Source organism: Vombatus ursinus, unplaced genomic scaffold (genome assembly GCF_900497805.2).
Source record: "Vombatus ursinus unplaced genomic scaffold, bare-nosed wombat genome assembly UNPS02014959.1, whole genome shotgun sequence".
In the NCBI taxonomy this organism is placed as follows: Eukaryota; Metazoa; Chordata; class Mammalia; order Diprotodontia; family Vombatidae; genus Vombatus; species Vombatus ursinus.
The window spans coordinates 12863148-12879404 of NW_020954737.1; the positions used below are offsets into that span (position 1 = coordinate 12863148).

The window sequence follows — 16257 nt, forward strand, 5'->3', positions numbered from 1 at the left end:
ACACACACACACACACACACACACACACACACACACACACACACACAGCTAAGTTTGGCTTTGGCTGCAATCCACAAATTTTGTTATGTTGCATCACTGCTGTCATTACCTTTAATCAAAATTACTCTATAATTTGTTCTTTGACCACCCAGTTTTTTAGGATTTAAGTTATTCTGTTTTCAATTCATTTTTAACTTAGGCTTCAAAGGCCATTTAATGAATGTAATTTTATTGCATTGTAGTTGGAAAAAGATACATTTACTATTTCCACTTTTCTGCATGTTTGTGAGGTTTTCATGACCTAATAAATGGTCAATTTTTGCCATGTACAGTTGAGAAATAGGTATACTCCTTTCATTCAATATTCTCCAGAAGTCTTTCATAGCTAACTTTCCTAAAATTCTATTCATACTTCTCTCTTGTTTATTTATTTAGGTTTGATTTCTCTAGATCTGAAAGGTATAAACTGAAGTCCCCAATGATAAAGATTAACTGTCTGTTTCTTTCTGTAACCTATTTAACTTTTCCTGTAAAATTGAGCTGTTATGCCATTTGGTGAATATATGTTCAGGATTGCTATTGATCCATTATTTATGGTATCTTTTAGTAAAACGTAGTTTCCTAGTTTGTCTCTTTTACTGAGGTCTATTTTTGCTTTTGTCTAAGATCATGATTTCTAGTCCCATTTTTTTAAGCTTCATTGAAGCATAATAGATTCTGCTTTATTCATTTATTATAACTGTGTGTTTCTTATAAACAAAATATTGTTGGATTCTAGTTTCTAATCCATTCCACTCTTCTCTTTGGTTTTATGGGTGAGAGTTCATAACAATCACATTCACAGTTATGACTGTAAATTATCTATTTCCCTTAATCTTATTTTCTTATACTTTCCTTACCTTTTTTCCCTATCTCCTCTTCAAGGGTCTGTTTTGCTTCTGACCAATGCCTCCCCTTAATATGCCCTCTCTACTATCCTTTCCTCTCTTTCTCACTTAATCCCCTTCCCTCCTATTTTCTTGTTGGTAAGATGAATTTCTGTACTGAACTGTGTTTGCATGAATATTATTCCCTCCTTGACAGTTTAGATGACAGTGAGGTTCAAGTGTTACCCATTCCATCACCTTTCAATCACACTGCTTCCTACACTGTATGAACTCTTCCTTACCCACTATACTTTTGTGGGATAATTTCTTCTTCTCTCTTTCCTCCTTCTGCCAGTACATTTTTCTTCCGTCCCTTCCATTCTTCTTTTTAGGTCATTTCAACAAAAGAATCTCATCCAGGCCCTAAAACATCTGCTGATAATAAAATTCTAAGGGGTTAAATGAATCATCTCCCAATATAAAAGAATGTGAACGGTTTAACCTTCTTTATTACTTTATGATTTTTCATTCATGTTCACCTTTTTATGCTTCTGAAGTGCTATTTTTGAATCTCAATTTTTAAATTCATCAGGAATGCCTGAAAGTCCTCTATTTCATTAAATATCTATTTTTTCCCCTTTAGGTAATTTTCTAGATAGGTTATTCTTGGTTGTAGTCTCAGCTCCGTTGCATTCTGGAATATCATATTCCAAGCTCTCTGTTCCTTTGTGGTGGCTGCTAAATCTTGTGTCATACAGACTTTGGCTCTGTGGTAGTTAAATTATTTCTTTCGGCTGCATGCAGAATTTTCACCTTGACCTGGGAGTTTTCATTTTGGGATCTCCTTCAGGAGGTGATCAGTGGATTCTTTCAATTTTTATTTTACCCTCTGGCCTAAGATATTGGGGTGATTTTCCTATATAATTTCTTGAAATATGATGTATAGGCTCTTTTTTATTTGTGGCTTTCAGGTAATCCAATGATTCTTGAGTTATATCTCCTCAATCTATTTTTTTCAGTCAGTTCTTTTGCCTTTAAGTTATTTCACATCTTTTTCTATTTTTCAGTCTTTTGATGATTTTATTATTTCTTGACTTTTTGTGGAATCACTGGCTTCAATTTGGCCAATTCTCATTTTTAATGAGTTATTTTCTTCAGTAATATTTTTTTTTACCTCTTTTACCATTTTGTTGCTGTTGTTCAGTTGTGCCTAACTCTTTGTGACTCTATTTGGGGTTTTCTTCACAAGGATACTAGAATGGTTTGTTTCCTTCTTCAGCTCATTTTACAGATAAGGAAACTGAGGCAAAGTTAAGCACTTGCCCAAGGTCATACAGCTAATAAGTGTCTGAGGCCAGGTTTGAACTCAGGAAGATGAGTCTATCTGCTGTGCCACCTATCTTCCTTTAAAAAAAACCAAAAAACACCACCACCAAATGGCCAATTTTAATATTTAAAATTTATTTTCTTCTTTAATATTTTGTACCTCTTTTACCAAGCTGTTAACTCTTATTTTAAAATAACTTTTTTACATAGTGTTCATTTCTCTTCCCATTTTTTCTTCTTTTTTTTATGGCCATTAATTATTCTATGAATTCTTGTGTTTGTGTCCAATCTGCATTTTTCTTTGAGGTTTTATTTATAGATATGTTTAAGTTATTCTCTTCTTTTTGTGTTTGTGTTTTGAGCTTCCAGGTCTCCACAGTAGCTCTTTATGATAGAGTGTTTTTTTTTTCCTTTGCTCATTGTGTCTTGACTTCCAACTTGATATTAGTACTGAGACTCGGACACTTCTTGGGGGAGGGGAAAGGAAATGTTTGGCTCAACTTCTGTCCTTTTATGTCTTCATTTGCAACTCAGTCTGGGGGCTTCTAATTTTTCAATGCTCCAAAAATGGTGTGATCCGAGATGAGGTCTATTCACTGCTCTCCTGGTCTATGGTCTGCAAGTTCCTAACCCAGGTTGGAGACTATTGGCTTGTGTGTAGCTCAGTTTCAGCAGATTGATAAGAAGCCATATAACTACATTTCTGAAACTTGTTTGCTGCTTAGTGGGCCCATGTTCCCTTGTGATTACTCCTCTCTGCCCTGGACTGGTTAGCTGGAATTGGGCAATGAGAGACAGAGCTCGAGATGGCAACTGTCCTTTCATTCAACACTAGTTCAAGAATCTGATCCTGCCCCAGTAGTAACTGCCCTGGTGTACTTAGTCTTCTTTCTGTCCTTGGGTGCTAGAATGCTCCCTGCTGCCAAATTGTTCTCCTGGCCCCATATCTCTAGTGTGTGTAGATCTTTCTATCTCCCTAAGCTTCCCTCAGGGCAAGAAAAATGACTAATTATGATTTTTTTTTGATTTTTCTGTTTTCTAGACTGTTGTGGAGGAGGTGTGCTAGCAAACTGATTTGGGAGGTATAAAGAGATTGCCTTGCTGCAATGAGGGCCAGTTGAGATGACATAACATAAATTTGGAGTAGAACCTGCCAGCATGGCTTAATGATTTTTTTTCTAGCTCAATTTGGCATCACATGAATAGAACGAAAGGCAGCTGATAGTGGGAAAAATCCAAGCATGGGGGTTTGGCAAAGCATGACTAGCAAGAAAATAAGAAGGCAATGGATTTCTAAGAGGACAATATAGAGTTGAACTGGGTTCTCAAGAGGTCCAGATGTGGAAAGGAGGTGTCCAGTGCACAGAAGGTGATTTGGAAAACAACTGAGGGGTATAGGCACTGGAGGCTATGGGGCAGATGAAGAATAGGATTAGGGGGTCATAAGGCAGAAAAATGGAATAAAAAATTGTGACCTGATACAGCAATTGCAGAGATTATGAACATGGAACTGAAACACTTGTGGGTAATGGCAAGATCAAGGGCATGACCATCTTTCTGTGTAGTTGAGGCATGGTGGAGGAGTAGGCCAAAAATTGAGTAGATTGAGGAACTCAGAAATTAGAATATTTGAGGGAGTATTATCATGTATGTTGATATCTCCAGTTATGAGGGCAAGAGCTGAGGTGCAGAGAAAGACTGTGAACCAGGAATTGAACTCTGGAGTTAAAAATAAGAGAGTCCCTATGGGGCCAGTAAATAACAATGACCAGAATCCTGAAGTGATAAAATTGATGGAGATAGAGAAAGAGAGTGGAAGTAGTAGTGAGGACCAAGAAGTTAGGGAATTTGAGTAAAAGTGTAACTGGTACCAGAAAGGCTAGCCATAGATGCAGTGTTATCAGGAGGCAGAGAGCATCAGTGAGAGCTGGAAGATGGAAGAAGTGGGAAAGGATACTGTTTTAAGATGAAAGCAACTACTAGTGGCCTTTCTCGCAAACTACCCTGTATTCAGCTACTTTGTGTTTATTTTTATTTACTAACTTTATATTTATACAATATATATTTTTACATATACTTGTTATTTTTCAATTAAAATATAAGCTCTTGTGAGTACACATATTTTTCATTCTTTGTACTTTTATCCCTGGTACCTAACATAGGCTCATAGTAAGTATTTAATAAATATTTGTTGATTGATTATACCAACAGAATTTAACTATTTCATTCCTAATTTTTTTTAGAAACTTCCATGTAATTTTTGTCCAGTCTCTGCAATATTTGTTGTTGTTGTTCGGTCATTTTCAGTCATGCCTATGTGACATCATTTGGGGTTTTTGTGACAAAGACATTATAGTGTTTTGCCATTTCCTTCTCCAGCTCATTTTACAGTTTACAATTTCCGAGTGTCTGAGGCCAGAGTTGAACTCAGGAAATGAATCTTCTTCTTCTTCTTCTTTTTTTTTTAAGGCAATTGGGGTTAAGTGACTTGCCCAGGGTCACACAGGTAGTAAGTGACAAGTGTTTGGTATGAGGCTGGATTTGAACTCAGGTCCTCCTGACTTCAGGGCCAGTGCTCTATCCACTGCACCACCTAGCTGCCCCGGAAATGAATCTTCTTAACTCTAGGTTGAGCACTCTATCCACTGGGCCTCTTAAATGCAGTATCTATACCCAATCTCTCTCTCTGTCACACACACACACACACACACTCTCTCTCTCTCTCTCTCTCTCTCAACATTTTAATGAAAGTTACCAGGATTATTAAATTACAGTGCAAGCGTAGTATTAGGGCAGCGAGTGGTGCAGTGGATAGAATGCCAGGCTTGGAGTCTGAAGACCTGAGTTCAAACCCGATCTCAGACATTTACTGGCTGTGTGACCCTGGGCAAGTCATTTACCTCTTTGCCTCAGTTTCCTCATCTGTAAAATGAGCAGGAGAAGGAAATGGCAAAACACTCCAGTATCTTTGCCAAGAAAACCCCAAATGGGGTCATAAAGAGTTGGACATAACTGAAACAACTGAACAACAAAAAAAACATATTATTAAAATAGCTATCCCATTAGTTTCTGGTATTTCTTTAAGTGTGGTAACTCATACTTACCTGCAATACTAAATCTCTAAGATGTATCTAAAAGATTTATTAATTAACTTTGTTGATTGTCCATGAATTTCCTTTGAAAGTCAAGCAGCTTAGTTTACCAAAGTCAAACACTAGGCACCTGCCCAGTTTCTAACCTGTTCTGGCATAGCTCCATGCTCAATTCCAGTCCTCAGTAATCTGTAGCAGTTACCAAATAGATCCCATTTTGTAAGGTCATGAGCACTGAAAAGAAAAAAGATATGGGGAAAATATATTAACTTTATTCTTGGAGGAAAAGCGTAAATGAAAAACTAGGCTATGTTCCAATGGCTGGATGAATATGGCAACTTGATTTGCAAAGATGAAAAATCTTTTGGTAGAGTAAATGCTTAGTATTCAAGTTAAAATAATCTAAACATATTAAAAAAAATAAAACAACCAAGCTATTAAAAATGAACAGAAAACAAAATCTCTATTCAATAAATACAATAATGGAGAGACTACTACACCTATTAAAAAAAGGTCAGGTATGTTCATCTGAAATAATTCTGAAATTCATTTCTGGAAGACGACAGTTTAAGCTTTTAAAAACTTAAAAGTAGCTTTGGAATGAGTTGGGATCCAGTTAAAGTTAGTAAAGAAGTACAAGAGTATGTACAACCAACTGTATACATGTTAATGTCAAGACTGGGTTCAAAGGGAAATGTGCTGTGTAGTAGAATCAGAAAGGAAGTAGAATCAGGATTTGGAAATATCAATTTTGCTAGGAAATGAACCATAGAAGGAAAGCTGAATAGAATACAGTGACAAACGCAGTTTAAAATATTCCTTAGGATTAACAAAAAGTAGTAACAGATAAGGATTTTTGGGTAGAGCAAAGTCTCCTGCCAGCGCCATACCTCCCTCTACCAAAGAGACTTGTATTATATATTAGCCTAGAGTATAAGGTTTAAAGCCTCACAAGAGGAAGAAGATTAAACAGTAATTAAGAGTAGAAGATTAGTGAGGAAGGCACTTGAATAGTGCATGGTGTTTAGAGAATTATTTTTTAAAAATCATTCAAATGAAGTATCACTTCATTATATCTAGCAACTGAAGATTACTAATGCTTTACTTTGATTTAATTAATTTTATTTTTATAGAAAAACATAAGTGACTGATACCATTGGTCAACCACGCTAATAGAAAACTTTTCTATATGAACCATGAAGCTATACTCTATATTACCACTGAATATTTTAGTATATTGCCACTGTAGACCTGATAGCAGTCTACAAATAACCTTATATACCTGGTCTTACAAACTGAAATTTAAAAATAATAGCAAATAGGAAACGTTTTCCTGTAACATGCTATGTTAGAGAGAAAGACAAGAGTAGGGAAAAGAAAGACAGATGGACTGAAGCAGAGATGGAAAAAGTGAGAGACAGAAACATACAGATATAAACACAAAGAAATAAAAGATGAACAGAAAGAAAAGAGATACATTGATATAGAAAAAGAGAAAAAACACACGCTGAGGAGAGTGAAATAGGAAGATTTATTAGGCGTAGTATGAGTGTACCAATAGTTCACTTAGGCTATGGGCATCATGATAAATGATCACTATCCTCAAAATGCGTACAAGCTGTCTAACAATGTGGTTTTAGTTGAACTACATAGTAGTTATTTCTGCAATGTTTCTCTTTCCTCTTTTTAAACTGTGAACTCTTATTTAAAAAAAATTTTTTTTTTTAGAAATTTACTTCTATATCCCAAAGAGATAAAAAATAAAGAAGGACTAATATTTCAAAAATTATTTATAGGAGCTCTTTTTTGGTGGGAAAAGAACAAGAAACTAAATGGATGCCCATCTATTAAGGAATAGCCAAACAAATCATGATACATGAATATGATGGAATACTATTGTGTCATAAGAAATGGCAAATGGATGGTTTCAGAGAAAAGTGGAAAGACTTGGATGAACTGATAAGAGTGAAGTGAGCAGAACCAGGAGAACAATTTATATAATAACAATGCATAAAATCAAAAATTTTTAAAAGACTTAAGAACTCTAATCAACACAATGACTAACCATGATTTCAGAGGACTAATAAGGAAGAATGCTATTCAAGTCTTCACAGAGAAGTGACAGACACAAGGTGCAGAATAAAACACGTTTTCAGAAGTGGTCAATGTGGGAACTTGTTTTGTTCGGCTATGCATATTTGTCAAAAGGGTCCCCCCCCCCAATGGAAGTGGAGATGGGGAAGGTTTTGATAAAAGAGAAAATATTTAATTGAAAGTTTAATTTAAAAGATTGGAAAAAAAAAGGAGTATCCTTCTGAACCTAAAGGTGCTAGACAATTTATCAGTTGACTGAAAGTCTTTTTAATATGTAGAAACTTCCAATTTGATTTATATTACTTCTTTCAGAAAACAGTTTTTCCTCATTTTACAGTACCTGAATGTTACAATTTGAAATTGACATTTAATAAACAGTTTGAACCCTGTTTTCCCAATCCAAATCTAGCTTTCAGGTTTTGGTGTCTTTCAGAGTTACTAACTTATCATGGGAAACAAAATCTCTATCACTGTATTCCCTTCCCCCATGCCCCAATAACAACAACAACAAAAACAAAAAACAAGAAAAGAATAAATAAGAATCATAAAATTTACAAATGGAATGGATCTTAAAGATCACTGGAAGAACTAAGGTCCAAAGATTTAAAGTATTTATGATAATAGGGTTAAGAACTAGAAGGAACCTTAGAGATAATGTATTTGGACTACCTCATTTTAAAGATAAGGAAGCTGAGGTTCAAAGAGGTAATGAACTGTTCAAGGCCACATTGTTGATAAGCCAATAGGCCAGAATTGTAGCCCAGATTCTCTGATTCTAAACCCTGTGCTATTTCAACTATACACTGATTTAAAATTTTACTAAGTTTTATTGACATTTGTAAAATATTGCCAAAATATTGTCATTTTCATTAATGCCTACAAACCCAACCCATTTTTTTTTTAAAATTAGGTTTGTTGGTTGAAAAATATCGAATATTGGCTTAAACCTTTTGTAATAAAATAAATGAATGCTGAAAGTTATCTTGTAGAATTCACTGGATTTAGAACTAGAAGAGATCTTATAAATTATCTAGTCTAATCCTCTCAGTTTTATCCATAAGGAAACTAAAGTCCAGAAAGCTGAAGTTATTTGTCTAGTGATCTTCATCTTTCCTAAACGACATTCAAGTTATAACCATAAGAAAAACCAATGGATAAAAACTGCAATTTAATACCTAGAAAATTACTGTAAATATGGTCTATTTGATATTTTTTACTTGAAAGTATTGAAAAACCAAATATATACTAAAAAATCCAACATGGTAAAAACAAATGCATTTTTATTAAATCTTAGTTTTTATCTAGATATTAAACTATCTAAAAACCTTAATCATATTGTATAGGGACAATCTTAATTCATCTCTTGTTCTAACATATCTTTCATTAAATCAAGTCCAAATAAGATGACGTACTTGTGAAAAGAAGTCAATCTCTTTAGTGTTGAGAGAACATTATAAATATCATCATCATCAGCTTCTTCTCCCTATAAATAAAACAAACTTATTACTATGATTGGGATTTTTCCTTATATGAACAAGCTAAAACAAAGTGGAAATGCTTAAGATACATAGCTGTAAAAACTTTCAGTTCCTTTTCAATAGGTAAACTAGGAATAAAAATAATAAGTTTTGCTGATACGCAAAATATTGAATTTGGAACAATACATACAAATAACAGAAAAAGGAGACTGTTTTAAAAGAAAATTTGCCATCTATGTTTAAAAAATATATCCTACCACCTTGCTCTTCATGGCCGAAAGAAGAAATAGCAAGGAGTTAAAGTTTTATAAGGGTTTTTTAAACTAAGGGTTGCAGCCCATTCTCTACAGACAGAAAAAAATATGGCTGTCAAAATAAGGAGAATGTAGAAAATGGAGCTATATATGCTATTCTGAAACCTTTATCAGTAGTAAAATGACATCCTTTACCTGTAGAGCTAATCTAAAGGTTTTTTAAATTGTATTTTGCATAGAGTAGGCATCTGGTACGTATGAAATTAGTCACATACCTGGTGCAAGACAAAAAAGAAGTAAACCCTCTCTCCAGTGGGGGGAAAAATCAGTCAAAGTGTGAATTACATTGATTTTTAGGTATATCATTGTGAAGGCCCTATTAAAATTTGGAAGGACAGTTAATATTTCTATAGGCAATCTGAATAACTGTAAGGCTATTTTAACTAATCATAAAACAAAGTCAAAATACATGTAGTTTGACTAAGAAAACAAAAAACAAACCTCTTGCAAGAGATCTTCTACAGAATGATTAAATCGATCCACAAATTCATCTATTAGTTGGCTCCGAGCTATATCAACTCGATTTTGGATTGTATATTCTTCACTACATAAGATGCTGTAAGTTTTACTGCAGGCTTCTAGGACATCTGATTCTACATGTTTCTCCACAACAAATTTAATTTGCTTTAATAAGGCATCCAGATGCTGGAGAGTAAAAAGAATTAATTTGAGATATTGCTATAAATAACAAAACATGAATAATCAAAAGGAAAATCATTATCCATTACAAATCAAATCCATATGATTATTTAATAAAATTGAATTTAGTTGCAGAGCTCCAGACCTACCTTTTCCATTCTGCCTGTGCTATAGATTTCTAGGTCAAAATACTGTGGAATTTGAAGCAGATTAGCTACCTTCTCGGCATCAGCAGAATACTGGAAGGAATGAACACGTGAAAATAATAAAATTCAATGTTAAGCATAAAAAGAATGGTCTGAACATCTAATATAGTTTCATAGAGACTTTACCTTTGATAGCAACATAGGAAGTGCAATAATAAAATGTTCTGTCAGTTTGTTTCTATCATCAATTTGAGTTTTCCTTTCTTTGGCAGTTAGCACCTGGAAAATAAGTTTTAAAAATGCTAAGAATAGTAAGAATTTCACTTGCTAATTTTCAAGTTGAAATTACAATTAACCAATGATTTTTGGTTTAGACAGTAATTAAAGTTGGAACCAGGATTTGACTTTTAAAATAAGCAATGATTCTAGAAATTGACTAACCAAACAAGTTACAGTGATGAGGAAATTAAAAATAATGTCTAACTTGGGAGTTTAATAGGAAAACAGAAATCTGCCTTGTATATTGTATGCACTTAATTTTAAATGTATATTCATATAAGACATTTACAAAAATGTAGTTATTTTTATCTATCAAACAGCTGCTGATTTAGGAATTCAGATTGTACAAAAAGTAATGTAAAACGAGGGAACTTTATGAAAATGAATTTTTAAACACAAAAAATTGGTACCTAAGGGTAAATACTTCTTTCTATTTTGATGACCCAATTTAGCTCCAGGAAATGTGAACAAATTTTCCAAAATAAAAGACAAGTCCTTCCTGAAGCTCCTACTTTCCTTCCTATAACCTATTACTAGGCTATAATTTAAATTAAATAATTAAAGGATATAATTAAATTTAGGTATAATTTTTTTTTTTGCTTTTTTTTTTTGGAGGGTGAGGCAATTGGGGTTAAGTGACTTGCCCAGGGTCACAAGCTGATAAATGTCAAGGTCTGAGGTCGGGTTTGAACTCAGGTCCTCTTGACTCCAAGGCAGGAGTTCTATTTATTGCGACACCTAGCTGCCCCTAAATTTAGGTATAATTTTTAAAAGTTACTTTGTAGTAGAGATAATGGTTTCATGCTGCTCCATCTATATTTTACATGGTTCTCTAGGTCATGAGTTACAAAATTTCTTCATGTCTTTAGACATGGATTTTAAACTCATTGTCTCATTCTAATTAATATCATGATCTAGCTAAATGAACTAAAAGGCAATAGGCTATTTAAAGGGTAAAATGTAAGACAATTAGAGCAGCATTTTGCCCAGAATACACTTGCTTCCATTGTGAAGTCACTGACTTCCATAGCCTTTAACAGTTCTATGAAACAGAAACACATTAGCTTTAAATTGCCTCTTGATATAAGGTAAAAACAGTGCTAGAATTGTACTGTTGGTAGTAGGGAGGTGGGGAACTAGAATAAGAGTGAATAGTGTACAAGTTCTGCCTTTGGAGGCTTTAATTATTCTGCTCCATTTTTAAGCAGCTGTAAACCTTCTTTCCTCTTGAGACTGCCTTCAGATGGCTTCCTACTGGACAGGTTTCTTCTTTACCTTTTTGAGGCAATGATCTTACATTGCAGAGTTCCCCTCCTGCTGCATCTGCCTTAGAGGCAGGGATGAGGTGGTGGCTACAAGACTTCAGCACGCTTTATACTGTTTCTAGAGGTTCACTCCACTCTTATATTCTACTTTTCTGGTAAGAATTAAGTGTAGGACTAAATGCTTTATTTTCTGCCTTCTGAGATGAGACTGTCAGCAATTTAGGAATTAATTAGATGCTCTGTTTTAGTACAAATGGGTTTGGAGAACAGGGATGAAAAGGTGAAGGGATAAAGATGGTAAATTTAAACTTGGAAGGGACCTTAGAGACTATCTAGTTGATGATAGTGGAAAGGCTTAGTGGCTTGACTGAGGTAACAAAGGTCATGGCAGAGGGAGTTTGAGTCTAGGTCCTCTGACTCCAAATCCATTGTTCCTTTCATTGTACTTGTGCTGCCATCTCTAATGCTAAAATACAGTGTGTGAGTGTGTGTGAAAGAGAGAGAGAGACAGAGAGAGAGAGACACACACAGAGAGAGAAGAAGGGAGGGGAGGGGAGGGAAGAGAGTAGAGAGGGAATCTGTGTTAGGAAATTGTCATGTTCTCAATCTGGTGTCTAGTATACTTCTATAACAACATTAATTTATCTTTCCTTTTGAACTTATCCAAATGCTTTCCATTATTGTTATATTCCTGGGTTTGATCATTTTTTTTTATAAACATATTTAATCATTTACAATTCTACCATTCTTAAGATTAGTTTTTTTGTATGGAGAATATACTCTTTCCATATTGAATTCCAGTCATGATTTCATCTAATCAAGTCTTAGCAATACATATACATCATATTTACAATCATAATATATCTTAAATCTTGGTACTATACTATATGAAATTTCAAGTTCACTTTGCTACCAACACAGCTAGGTGGTACAGTGAATCTGTAGCTGGGTCTGAAGTCAGGAAGACCTGAGTTCAAAACGTGCCTTTAACACTTATTAGCTATGTAAGCTTGGGCAAGATCTCTGTCTGTTATCTCATCTGTGAAATGGGGATAATGGTACCTACCTCTCAGGGTTGCTGTAAAGCTCAAATGAGAAAATAATTGTAAAGTGCTCAGCACAGTCCTTGGCATACAGTACATGCTATATAAATGTTAGCTATCATTTATCATCCTTCAGTTTTGAAATAGGTTTTAGTTTTCTTCAATCATTCATTTTCACATAAATTAGCAGAAGAAGGTAGCAACATTTTAAAATTCTGTCTCCTTATACCAAAAAGGCAGCCTACTTTTAAATTAGACATGTTCGGCATAAACAGAGTTGACACCTGTCAGGAAACAAACCATGAAGAGGCATCTCTTCCTCCAGGGTTAAGTAATATGTAGTACTACTTTAGAAAAATACTTAGTGTTTTGAAAAAACATGGATTTCAACTCTGCCACTAAGATTTACTAGCTTTGACTTTGGGCAAGTTCCTCGGGTAATTCTTTCTACTATTCCACAGACAGGTTTATCTGTTTGGTGGGATCTGAGTGGCCACAATGGGAGTTTTTCTATACCCTTCCCAAATTATTATGCTGTAAAATTGACCAGATTATTTAGCTTGTAAAGTCTGGCTATAGAAGTAATCTCCTGATTTTGCAATCTTGTAGCAATAGAAAATAATAGATTTCTCTATTACTATCCTTTGGCTTTATTTGTGTGGAACTTTTAGATGATAAATTGTGGTAAAGTGGAGAGAATCAGACTTAGAATCAGGAAAAACTGGTTTGAATCTCATCTTACTTATACCTGTGTGACCCCGGGGAAATTGCTTAATGTCTCTTAGCCTATATCCTCACTTGCAAAATGGAGATAATAACAACAGCTACTTCATGTTGTGAAGATCAAATGAGGTAATACATAATGAGTTACAAACATTAAATACTTTATAAATGTTAACTCTTACTATTACTATTAATGTTTTAAAAAATTCTAGGTCTATATTAGATCATTTTACAATGTGAAATAACAACCCCACAAGCTCAATTTATTGCCTTAGTTCTCTTGCCTATATTCAGGGAAGAAGTCTAGGTATTTATGTATTTCCCTTGGTACTGGATCACTGTTAATTAAATATTGATTGAGAATTAAGTCATTGTGATGTCCTGCAAAGAGCATTACAATGGGAATCAGTGGATTTGGATTCACAGGATTAGACATTTGGAGTTGGAAAGAACCTCTACTCCAGATAAGATGATTAAGGGCTAAGAGTTAAGTGATTTGCCAAAGGTCACACAGGTAACAAGTGTCAGGTTTGGGATTTGAACAAGGGTTTTCTGAATCCAAATCTAGGGTTTGTGGCCCTGCCAATAATGAACCAGGTGACTCTGTCAAGTCAATTTACTATTTCTTCAGCATGTATCCTACCATGAGATACTGTGCTGACTGCCAAAGACAACACAAAGAGAATAGAATACAATTCCTGTCCTGAAGGAGGTGACCACATGCCCCAGATTTTTTAGGACAATTCATTTTTCAAAAATTCTGTCCCTTTTACGGACCAGGGGAAAAAAATTCTTTGTCAGACTCTGTGACCCTGTCTCTGAGAGACACTTTAAGAGAGCTGAACAGTAAATCTTTTCTCAGTTTCCTATTAAAATGAACCAGGAGAGATATGAATTTGTCTCTTTCCTTTTCATTATCTACTAAAAGGGTGAAATGCTACATTTTGCACTGAAATTCCGTATTTCTTTCCTACTGGTCTGAGGGAAGAGTCTGTATGTGAAGAAAAATGACCATAATTCTTAGGAAGCTTTCTTCTGATGTTCTACTCTGTAAGCTTGAAATGAGAAGGCAATTAGAAGAAGATATTTGTTCTCCTCAAACTTGTTTTCTGAAGGCAGATTTGAGAAGTTCTAATGTTTATTCTGCCTGATTTGGTACCAACCATCATAGTAATTTAAAAAAACTTAAATTTTTTTTTTTTATTACAAGGATCTCACCTATTGTGGTAGAGCAGATAGGTGGAAAAGAATTTAGAAGAAAATAGAAAGGTGTGAAGTAGGCTAAAGGCTACAGAAAAAAGTAAAAAGGTTGTGCTCATGAGAGTTTGAGGGCTCAGGAGCAATCAAAGGAAATATTAAGAGCAGCAGCACAGCTACAAAGGAGCAGAGAATGCCAAACCTGAGGAGTAAATGACCTAGGACAAGACCCAGGGTTCTGAAGCAAAGAAACTGTGGTATCCAACTTACAGTAGCAACACTGCACTTAAGGTGACCTGATACAAAGGCCACAGCTAACTCCTACTTTTTACCTTAACTAATTAGGTGGCAAACATTTAGAGCTTTCTACAATAGACAGAAGGGAACAAGGAGCAGTAGAAGCAGTCAGTTCTTTGGCTCTTATTCATGCCCTGGGCACTGGAACTCTGCTGGTCTCAGGCATCTGGGCCTGGCCCATCACCTACCTTGCCAGAAGTGATAGCTCCTGGTGGATGCTCCCTCTTCCTATCCAACCGTGGAAGGATCTGCAGGGGAAGTACTGAAGTGGCATCTATTAACAGCAAGATAAGCTAAATAGGCTTGCTGTGTGAGGCCTGTCTATAATTATATTATTTTTCCTTTTTGCAAAGGATTTCAAAATCCTTTAAACTGCTTCATGGAACCACAGGGTTTCAAGAATAGCTTGAGAAAGGCTATGAATTGTGTGGTTAAGGTGAAAGAGTTTTTGTAGACCAAAGACTGATATAATAATGTCTATCTCCATGTTCAACCTTGACCAGTATTATTTAGTTCTCTGCTTAACGGATTTAGCTTATACAAGAACTAGAGAAAGCTGAGTCTAATGTTATTAAGAATCTGTTTTAAAAGAAGAAAAAAATCTGATATAAATCCAGTTCAACAGTTTTGAGCCTACTGACCATTTATAATTCTTTAATATTAGGAGAGAATTTTGGTGACATGAATATCTTTAAAAATCTAGACAGTGAAAATTCACTATTGTTGCAAAAGTTTATAAGTGAGTTGGGACCTACGATGTATAGTCTCATAAAAATGTTTCCAGGCTAGTTATATCCAGCAAGTTAACTTAGAAATATCTATTTTTCCCATATCATATTTTAAGCATGATAATCTATTAACAGTACAACTGAACCTTGTTGTTGTAGATCAAGGTTCATATAGGAAAGAACATTCAGAGTTCCAAATTTAGATATCAGAAACACATCTTCCCCTCTAAGTCTCTGATGGCTTCCATGCAAGGACCTGGGGGGTCAGACAATAAGAAGTTGAGGGCTCTCTTGATAAGTGCAAGATACTTCAAGAAGAAGGAACGGTTCTACTGCTACACTTGGTGATTTCATCATGGATGAGCTTCCATAGATTTAATTGCCATCTCTATGCTGATGATTCTTAAACCCATTTATCTTGCTCCAGCTTCACTGCTGATCTGTAATTTAGCATCTCCAATTATCTTTCAGAATCTTGAAATGGATGTCCAGTAGACATCTTAAACTCAACATGTCTAAAGCAGAATTTGTTATCTTTGTCCCTTAAACTTCCTCTCTTCCTAACTTCCTTATTACTATAGAGAACACCATCCTCCCAGTTCCTCAGGCTCACAACCTATGAAGCATCCTGTATTCCTAACTATCTCTCACACCCAAGCCCCCCATATCTAATCCATTGCCTGGATCTGCCAATTTCACCATTGCAATATCTTTTGAATACATGCTCTTCTCTCCTAGGCCCACATCACTTCATGCCTGAATTACTGCAA

The 16257-nt window shown here is 35.0% G+C and overlaps 1 protein-coding gene across 1 annotated transcript in view; it reads right to left on the minus strand.

The window, feature by feature from the left end:
* Window positions 1–16257, minus strand: part of STAG1 (stromal antigen 1) — a 355079-nt gene that overhangs the window by 65094 nt on the left and 273728 nt on the right. Inside the window, exons 17-21 of the mRNA XM_027845191.1 lie at window positions 10142–10234; window positions 9959–10048; window positions 9612–9815; window positions 8791–8861; window positions 5431–5518 (exon numbers count right to left, since the gene is read on the minus strand). Of these exons, the coding sequence (XP_027700992.1) occupies window positions 5431–5518; window positions 8791–8861; window positions 9612–9815; window positions 9959–10048; window positions 10142–10234 (546 nt within the window). The remainder of the gene's footprint in view (window positions 1–5430; window positions 5519–8790; window positions 8862–9611; window positions 9816–9958; window positions 10049–10141; window positions 10235–16257) is intronic.